At 50.3% G+C, this 9,651-nt stretch overlaps 1 protein-coding gene across 1 annotated transcript; it reads left to right on the top strand.

Moving 5' to 3' along the window:
- The first annotated feature begins 1,734 nt into the window (after positions 1 to 1,734).
- On the top strand, positions 1,735 to 7,072 carry ATP5MJ (ATP synthase membrane subunit j). Its single transcript, XM_065906639.1, has 4 exons — positions 1,735 to 1,859; positions 5,441 to 5,564; positions 6,282 to 6,305; positions 6,922 to 7,072. Exons 2-4 carry the CDS (start codon positions 5,441 to 5,443, stop codon positions 6,954 to 6,956), a joined length of 183 nt encoding a protein of 60 aa, XP_065762711.1. The 5' UTR covers positions 1,735 to 1,859; the 3' UTR covers positions 6,957 to 7,072.
- Positions 7,073 to 9,651: the final 2,579 nt, after the last annotated feature.

Genomic DNA, 9,651 nt, shown 5'->3' with positions numbered 1-9,651 from the left:
GCCATAGCAGGAGAAGCTTTGCCCAAAATAACTTTCATATCTTCACTGACCCTCCTCACCCACAAAATATAGCATTTTGTACTTTGAATAAATCTGCTTGGATGGCCCATTCTTGAAACATTGTTTTCTTTGACCATGGGCCATGTTTCTTGCGGGCCATGTTGGGTTAGCAACTAAGGACATTAAAATTCTGTTGATCTCAAGTGGAGTTTTAAGTTGAAATGATTTGTCTTGAAATAACTCCTTGAGGTTCTTCCTAAGTGCTTTTTGTCCTCTGCAATTTTCTAACTCATTATAAGTCTAAAACATTCTTTTTCTAAAAGTGTTTTTCAGACTTTGTCCTTGTCTCAAGATTCCTTTACACACTTAAAAATTGTTGAAGACCCTAGAGAGCTTTTGTTTATGTGGGTTCTATCTACTTTTTTAGGGGTTACAACTGAGAAAGGTTTTACTTTTTTAATTAATTTTATAATATTAATAAAACCATTTTGTGTTAAAGTGAATAATTAAGAAAAGTCACTATATTTGCCCCCCAATTTTTGTGTTTGAGAAGAGTGACACGTCTACGTTTTCACAGACCTCTTAATGCCTGCCTTAATGGCCGACAACTGGATTCTCATTCTGTTGTGACATCATAAGTCATACAGCCTCTGGAGAACTCCACCATACACTTGTGAGAAAATTCTAATGAAAAAGATAAATAACATCTTACAATTATTATGACTAACAGTTTTGACCCCTAAGGAGTCTTGAAAACCCCCAGACCACATTTTGAGCATCAATACTGTAAGATGACAAGCTTTCCGAGTTTGATGCACAGCTTCATTTAATCCTAAACTTTCTTCCCTTTGAAGCGGGGCCAGTTCATTACTGTTTCTCCTCCCCACCCTTCCATCTGAACTCACTTTTCTTTTGCCTGAATAATGAACACTGATTTTTTTTTAATCTGCAGATCTACTGCTGATTATTCCCTCAGTCTTAGTTGGTCCAAAATGTCATTTCGCTTCTTCATTGAATGCTAACTTCCTCATGCATAGAATCCTAGATTGGCAGTTATATTATGGCAGACTTTCTTGCTGTTCCTCTCTTTTGTCTGTGTTCCTGAATGGTTTTTTCTAACCCAGCCTCCAATTCAGTGATTCGTCAACTGTCTAATCTGTTGCTATAAATCAATCAAATTTCTATTTGGCTCTTTTTCAAGTCAATTAAGTGCCTTTCTTTTGTTTTTTTTTTTTTTTTTTTACAATTTCCAGTTTTCTGCTTAATTTTTCAGCCTTATTTTGTGTTTCCTTGTGCATATTAAGCGTGAGTCTTTTTCAAACCTACCTTTATTAGGTCCAGTGTCTGAAGTCCCTGTATTAAGTCTTTATTTATATTGTCTATTGAGTAGAATTACTATGCACGGAATTGATGCATAAAAACATGCAGAGCAAGAATGTTGATAACACAAAGAAAAATGGCAAGAAACCCAGAGGTGGGAGACTCGGCTTCTCGGCCATTAACACAGAAAGCAGAGACTCCCGTTATCAGGTAGACCAACTCGTCCTGTTTGTCCAAGCCCTTCCCAGTTGCAGCGCAGGAAGCCCCACTCCCGGGCAAATCCGGACGGTTGGTCACCTGATTAAGACCCAAAACCCCGCCACGTCCCCTCCCCCAGCGCTCGCGCTGTTGGCGTCCATCCGGCCGAACCGCTGGGGGCGCTGTGGTGCGCAGGCGCGGTCAGGTAGGCGCGCTGGCCGGGGTCACCGTCGCTCCTTCCGCCTTCCCGGCAGGCCCCGCGCGGCGTCTGCGCGCTGAGTGACCTTTCCCAGTCTGCGGTTCTGAGTTGGGGCTTCCTGAGCCTCTGGTTCTTGGCCGAGGTGAGTGTGTGGCCGGGATCGGCGCTCGGCGCGGGGCCACCGGGATGGTGAGGGCTGGACCGCGGGCGGCGGAGATCCGGGGCCCCGTATGGCCTCCACGGCCGCGGGCAGGAGCTTCCCCGGCCCTCCCACAGCCGCACCTCGACCCCCGCTGACCTTGGGGCCCAACCGCTCCCGCTGCCCACGCGCGTTTTCCCCCGCGGCCCCGCACTGTAAAGGGAGGCCATGAAAGTCGGCCACCTCTCCCGAGGTTACGGGGCTAGTAAGTGATGCAGTCAGGATCCAAGCCGAGATTCGGCGCCACGTCTAGTGTCCTCTCGCCTTTATTCCTCAAGGTGTCCTCGCTGCTCACAGTTCTCAGAGCTACCCTGTACGTATGACAAGGCCATGGGAGGGGCGAGATGGGGACCAGAAGGGGATCCGAGGTGGTGACTGCAATTGCACGGACTTTCAGCCTGTGAAGCCTGGTCCGGGCTCAACGAGTCAGACGTTTCCGGTCTTACGTGTAGGTTCAGGTGACGGTTTACTGTTAACGTAGCGCGCCAGAAACTGCAGACTTAAGTGGCACAGTGCACTCCCATCTGGCTTTTGACTAGGATGGGCCTTTGAAGGAATGGGCGCTCATAAAACCCACGCAGAGCTAGGAAACGTGGCTGGACAGAGTGGACTCAGGCAGGAGAAGTAGGGGACCTCTGGGACACTCTCTTGTCCGACCTAACGTGGAAATCTTGAGTCAAAGGCGGATGGGAGGTGAGCATTTGCAGTATACCTGCCCTGTAGCAGTCTCAGTTCGTTTTAAGTGAGAGAAGGCCAGGGGCCTGGGCCTTGAGCAGCAGATCCCAGATAACAGGAGGTTAGTTTGGTCTGTTCCTGGGGCCTCTGACCTTCCCGGTTTGCTTTGCACTTTCCTTCTAGGTCTTCCTCTGGCCTTGCTCCAAGGCCTCTAGTGGGCCTGGGCCTTGCCCTCATCTTCTTAAGCTTCAGTCCTCTGTAGAACCCCGAGAGCTTAGTACTGTTGCAGCCAGCTGGCCTTTTGCAGAGGTTCCTTCTGTGCTTGTTGTGATCATTTACTGAGTTTTTATTCCTCACCAGGCAGTAGGCCGGGCTTCCCTGGTGGCTCAAAGGGCAAAGAATGAGCCTGCAATGCTGGAGACCTGGGTTCAATCCTTGGGTGGAGAAGATCCCCTGGAGGAGGACGTGGCAACCCACTCCAGTATTCTTGCCTGGAGAATCCCCAGGGACAGAGGAGCCTGGTGTGCCACAGTCCATGGGGTCGCAAGAGTCGGAAACAACTGAGCGACTGCACAGGCAGGCCAGGGTCCTTTGTGTTTCCTCCTGAAATTCCATTGAGAGCCCCTCAGGGCAAGTAGAGCTGTCTGTGGTTCACGGAAAGGGAAACTTCTGAAACGACATCTTTGAGACTTGCCCAAGGTGGAGGGCAAAGTAGGCAGAACTCATGTAGGAACCCAAGGTTCACAGGCTTCCAAGCCCGCTGGTTTTCCTTCCCAGTCAGTGCTGGATGCAGCGAGGAGAGGAATACGCTCAGCGCCTCTGAACTCTTCCCATCTGGGGCTTCCAGAGGCCGCCTCCATGTCCTGTGGCATCCTCTCTGGTGCCTTTCGAGGTGGGACCATTGGCTTCTTGGAGTCTTGTGCTCTGACAGAGCATCCCAGTACTGCCTGGGGACAGGACGTATGAGGGCACCGCCACGTCTTCCCAGGCCACTCGGGGGCAAGCCTCCAGGCCTGGGCCTCAGCCTGGGTCTGTGCTCTCCTGGGAAGAGCTGGGAGCCAGGCCTCAAAGCAGATCCTCAGTCACAAGGCGCAGATCCAGCTGGGTGAGCTCGGGCAGCTTCCTCCTGGGGTGCAGGCGATAAGTGTGTCAAGTGCTTCACAAGTGTGTTAGGTTTGTGTGACAGCCTTAGGGTAAGAACCACGCTCTCTGCTGCGGCCCCCAAGGCCCTCCGTGCTCTGGCCGCCTGCCACCCCGGTGCAGCTGCAATGCCACGTGTGTGAACGCTTGCCGTGGCACAGCAGGTGCTGTGACGCAGAGCAGCACCTCTGTCTTCCCCACAGCCCTTCGAGGGCGGTGGTGGTTTTATCCCTGCTTTAGAGATGAAGAAATCAGGATAGTTCAAGTTAGCTGGCAAGAGGGACAGTCCAGACGTGAGCCCCGGCAGCCGCCACGGCCTTCCCGAGGGCCTTCCCACTCCAGGCACGTCCTGACCGTGGGGTCTCGGCCTTGCCTCTGCTGAGGACAGTGCTCCCCCAGGAGCTCCTGGCTCTTGAGGAGCCTGTGTCTCAGCTCCGGAAACAGTGCCTGCCGCCTCTTACATGCACACTTCACATCTGCTGAGTAAATAATGGTCACACTATACGGGTTTCACTCATGGAAAACCAGAGGAAACTGAAGTGAAATTCTGTGTAGCCAAGTAGAGATGTGAAAGGAACGGTTGGTGAGGCGCGATCAGCCTGGGGCTGGGGCAGCCTTGCTAACTGAAACCAGAGCAGTGTTGCCTAGTAAGATGAGAAGTACTTAGATGTCAGTGTTCCTCACAATGATTTGAGTGGCAATAGTTTAGTAGATCACCTTGGGTGTTGCAAAGCTTATTAAAATGAAAGTGAGAGCACCTGATGTTAGAGTCTTGTGAATTATAAACATGAGCAAAAGCATTGCTTTGAGAACTGCACATAAAGTCGAGCTATATCAGTTCAGAATGTGATGGCTTTTCCTAATCAAATCCAGTAATTATTGATTAAATAAATTATTACTGCATCTCTTTTGAAGTGACAGCGTCCTCTCAGGCTTTCCGTATTTAACAGTAGACTTCAAGACTGGGATGCGTGTAACACTCTGTAGGTCCTAACACTGAATTGCATAGTTGAAGTGTGCTAAGAGAATAGAATTGAAAGTTCTCTTAAAAAAAAAAAAAAAAACAACAGTGAGGTGATGGGCATGTTACTTAACGGGATGGGGGAAGTTCATCCACAAGGTGCACGTGTCAGGTCTCCACTGTGGTGTTCACCATAAATACCGCACAGGCTTATGTGTCACTTATGTCTCAATACCGCTGAACTTAAAACAGAGAAGGATTGAGATTCACTGGATGAACGTGAGCCCAAGTCTGGGTGTTACTGTCACAGGGAAATCACCACGTTCTTTTTCAGCATTGAGTGCAGACAACTCTTAACACGGTGATGCAAATGTACTAGTTTTAAAGTTTTAGAAGTGTGTGGTTTTGGGCATGATTTGGGGACACTGGTGGAGGGTAGCCTTCAGAGGCAGGCTGCCAGGGACAGTGTAGGCTGGGAGAGCGCTGGGCCTGGAGGAATGTGAAGTGGCCGAGTGCCTGGGTGGCCAGGGCCGGGGGTGTTGCCAGTGTGTGGAGCTCAGAAAGCTGTTGAGATCGGAGCCCCCACGTAGATGTTGGGATGGCTTTGGGGAGCAGGTCTGGCATAGAGGCTGCTGCCCACTGAATAGTTTGAGAAATAGGGTCAAACTTAATAAAGGGAAACGTCTTAGCAGTTAAGTTTATTAAAACAGCATTCATGGTAATACTTAACCACTGTGCTCCTTTTCAGATGCTTCAGAGTCTTATTAAGAAAGTGTGGATCCCCATGAAACCCTACTATACCCAAGTTTACCAGGAGATTTGGGTAGGAACGGGGTTGATGGCCTACATCGTTTATAAAATCAGGAGTGCTGGTAAGTTTCTTTGTTTGATTCATTAGAGGTCAGGAAGGAAATTCCTTTCAAAAGGAATCACAGTTCATATTGTAAAGAAACCATGGCCCTTAACTAGCAGGGCACACCAGAAACCCTGCTGGTCCTTTGTCAACACATGGGGCGTGTGAGAGCTGTGTCAGCTATGAGAGAGATTTGAACAAGGCTTTGATATCAGGGAATTGTGAATTTTCTTAGGTGTGACAATATTCAGAGTGCATAGGAGACATCCTTAGTTTTAAGAGAGGCAGGTTAAAATTTTTAGGGGTGAAGTGTCATGGTATACACTATTCTATTGTACCTTTTCCACTGACCTGAATGAATGTTTTCATAATAAAACTTGAGGCAGAGCAACCAACCTGGTTCTCAGTAGAGCAGAGATGAGGCCCAATTGTGTATGAATAAGAGTGAAGAAAGGAGAAAACTTTAAATGCAGGACTGGAGTTTGGGATGTGGTGGGGACTGAAGAGTCCTGCAGATCATGAAGGGCTGTTTAACTGTTCAGAGAACATCTGTGGTGGAGCTTTTACCACTTTGTGGCTTTGAAGCACTATAGGATTACTATTTTCTGAAAGCTTCACGTAACAGCTTTACCTAAGGTATGAACTTTTCAGCCAGATGATGATTTTAACAATAAGTTGGCTAAAGGCATTTTTGCACAGAATTGATATGACCAATTTTTCTTTCCATTTATTTTAGATAAAAGAAGTAAAGCCTTGAAAGGTAAGATTTCTGCTTACAATGGGTGGGGAGTGAAAAACACCATCATACCTTTTCAGGACAAGGTACCTTGTTATTGTGAATTGAAGTCAACAGCTGTTTCAGGCCCAGAGGGGACATGTCAGAACATAGAGTGCTCGTCTGCTGAAGCAGAGCCTGCTGTTCTGCTTCCTGTAGACTGAGCTTAAAAACCATTACTCAGCCCTTGGGCTGAGTGAAGTGAGTTGATCAGAGCTAGCTGGTGCCAGCAGTAGGGGGACGCAGGAGTTACCTGTGTGAGTGGGCTGCCCTGAAAATGTAAAGTTGTACTCTGGTGCTGGATACCTCTTCACTCCCCTTCCACGTGACAGTGGAACTAGCCGTCTGAGCCCTAGACAGACGCGGGGCTGGCCCGTGAGCGCTCATTGGGCAGGGGCACTTGCCCGCCCGCGCTCTTTGTGCCCAGGTGGGTTCCCCGGACCCTCCGTGTGCCCTGCCGTAGACACAGCCCTCCTCTCACCTCCTGGTACCGGAAGTCGTCCTTCTCACCTCTGGCTTGTCAGAGGCTTACGTGACAAACTGCAGTCTGCCCTTCCCTCCCCTCCTAAACACCCTCTACGTTGTGCTTCTCTTTGGAAAGCTTCCGGCCCCGCGCCAGCTCACGGTCATCACTAACCAGCTTTCCGCGGACGGGACATCGGCCTGGCTGTGCTCTGGGAACGTGGGACCCCGTGTTGACGTGCTGCGGCGCCGCTGCCCTCGGGCATGAATAAACGTACCTGTGAGATCCACGCTGTCTGCACCCGTGTCCCTCCCTGCGCCCCTCGCCCGCCCTCTGCCCGCCCCGCCCCGAGCAGGTCTGCACGGCAGGTCGGCCATCCTCAGGGGCCCTGAGGGGCTGAGGAGTACGCACCCCAGTGAGTCGGGGGTCACATCTAGGCACTCAAGGTCAGTAAATGTTTGTTGAACAGATGATTCTGCTGCTTAGTACTGTGACCTCCCTGAGCCTCCCTTTTCTCATCTGGAAAATGAACAGGGAAGTTCTAACAGGGTTACTGTGGAGCTTAGTAAGAGGAGGTGTGGAAAAGCATGTGTTATTCAAACTGTAAAAGGCTTCAGAGGTAAGGCAGTGTTAAATCACATAGTAGGTGGAATGGGAGACTCCGGGAGAAGATTTTGTCCAGAAGTCACTTATAAGGCAAGATACATAATAAAAAAAAAAACAATTGATACTTCTTTTAGCTTGACTGATAGCAAATGAACACTGCATAATGTTTTTCTCCATCTAAGACAATTACCAGAACCCCTAGAACTGCATTCAGAAAGTAGATCCTGAAGCAGCAAGCGTAGGGTAGAAGTGCAGGTGGTGGTGTCTACCTGTCGAATAGAAATGGTGGCCCAGGTCTTGGGCCTGGTCTCTGGCCAACTTCTCTTCTTTTAAGAGCAGTGACCATCCCTGCTTTTCATTTGTTCTCCAGGACTAGTGTCAAGTCAGGCACATGGATGGTGCCTGAGAAACGGCTGCCACTCTCAAATGGGGTCTCTGACGTAAAACAGGGATAAAACCCACTTTTCAGCCTCACTGGCTGCAACAGGGAGCTGGTGTGAAAGTGTCAGACAGTCCCAGAGGGCCTTGGCGTTGGAGCTGGGAGCAGGGTTCCATTCTCTTGCAGGAACAGCATTTTCTTTGATAACTGCCTCCAGAGGATGAGTCAGCTCTGCAGTTGAGAAGGACCTCGTTTTAAGATTTGCTCATCTGGGCCGTCTGTCTGAGACGGCATCCCCTGGAGGGCTGTCAGCAGGGGCAAGCAGTTCCCAGCGTTTGCAGCTTGCTTGGGTGTAGAAGAAGCCTGAGAACTTGTGTTTCTCACAGGTCCCCAGGACCACACTTTGAGAACTGCTGATCCATACAAAAAACGCACCCTACCCAGAACCCTTAAGGTCCACTCCACCAGCGTTCACCCACATTCCCCACGGTGCTGCCCGTCAACACATGCAGTCCTGAGAACCTAGCGAGGTGGGGCTGTCGTCCCGTATTACAGAGGAGCACACTGAGGCTGAGGGGGGCAGTGATGCGCCAGGGGTTGGCCGGCCAGGGCTGGGACCAGGACCTGGACTCTGAGAGCCTGAACTCTGTCCGCAGAAGGAGACAGTGAGGCCGGGAACAGGCCCTGATGTCAGCAGAGGCGTTGGTGTTTAGGAGGCTGCCTTTGCTGCCTGCAGGTTCCCGTAGTCAGTCATGGGAAACAGCCATCTGTGAAAGATGCTCACCCCTCCTTTAGGGCCTGTGCGGGAAATGGGCTGAGGGGCTGTTGGGACTGTGGCCCTGTGGCTCCTGAGTGATGCGCAGAGAGACCCACCCCTGGAGATGAGCCACCTGGTTTCTTGCTTTCCTTTTTTTTTTTAATTGAGTTTTTTTTACAATATCGTTTGTGTTACGTTTTGATTTTTTTTGGTCACGTGGTATCTGGGATCTTAGCTCGCTGACCAGGAATTGAACCCTCATCCCCTGCATTGGAAGGTGCAGTCTTAACCCTTGGACCAGCAGGGAAGTCCCACCAGCTGGTTTCTTGTCCCTGACTCCTACTAAGTAGAGGCAGGGAGGTAGGTTGTAGAAAGAAGCACTTTTATTGCTGCTCAGAACCCACTTGCTGTTTGCGCCCAAGGCAGCCTGTAGGGGGAGCTGCTGCTCGCCGCCAGCCCGTCTTCCCCAGGCCTCCTGTGGGCGCCGAGCACCAAGCGGGGACAGCCTGGAGCGGTGCTGGGGACGGGAGGGGAGCGCTCAGAGCACCTCTGAGGGGGTGCTGACCTGAGAGGTGTCCACAGACGCAGAGAGGGCCTCGAGCTCGGCTGCGAGCAAGAGCGGCCAGTTTCCTTTCCAGACGGTGCTCCAGGGGGCCCTTTATCCTGAGGTCTCCCTGCCCCGGTCCTCGCCTCGTCCTCTGCTCTTCACCCTAACCGTGGCGCATCCTGAGGCAGGCGGGGGAGGACACAGCTCCAGCATCTGAAGGGCTAACTTTGAACAATGTGTTTCAGCCTCAAAGAAGCTTCTGGGAGGAGGCACATGTTTCTAACTTGTCATTGTATATCCCAGGGGTACAAGCGCCCCAGTCGAGCTGTAAAGCAGCTGTGAGGTGATTGATTATACATTCCAGATTTATGTGGAGGACACTAACTCACCTCTTTCCACCTGGTATCTCATGTAGGACCAGGTGTTAGCATTAGGCAGTCGGTGAAAGCAAAAGCTTGTACTTTGAGAAAATAAATAAAATGGACAAACCCTTTAGCTGAACTGGTGAAGAAAAAAAAATAGTATCAAGAATGAGGGAGCTGTCATTACTATAGATTCTAAGATATTGAAAGGATAAGG

The sequence above is a fragment of the Muntiacus reevesi genome, chromosome 15 (assembly GCF_963930625.1).
Source record: "Muntiacus reevesi chromosome 15, mMunRee1.1, whole genome shotgun sequence".
Lineage (NCBI taxonomy): Eukaryota > Metazoa > Chordata > Mammalia > Artiodactyla > Cervidae > Muntiacus > Muntiacus reevesi.
Note: the sequence above shows the minus strand (reverse complement) of the source record. Positions and strands in the feature narration are given on the sequence as shown.

Bases quoted from the DNA above. Each gene is read 5' to 3' on its own strand.
- ATP5MJ (XM_065906639.1), top strand. From the start codon at position 5,441: ATGCTTCAGAGTCTTATTAAGAAAGTGTGGATCCCCATGAAACCCTAC. The intron at 5,565-6,281 runs GTAAGTTTCTTT...CATTTATTTTAG, and splicing joins TTATAAAATCAGGAGTGCTG to ATAAAAGAAGTAAAGCCTTG. The intron at 6,306-6,921 runs GTAAGATTTCTG...CTCTTTGGAAAG, and splicing joins AAGAAGTAAAGCCTTGAAAG to CTTCCGGCCCCGCGCCAGCT.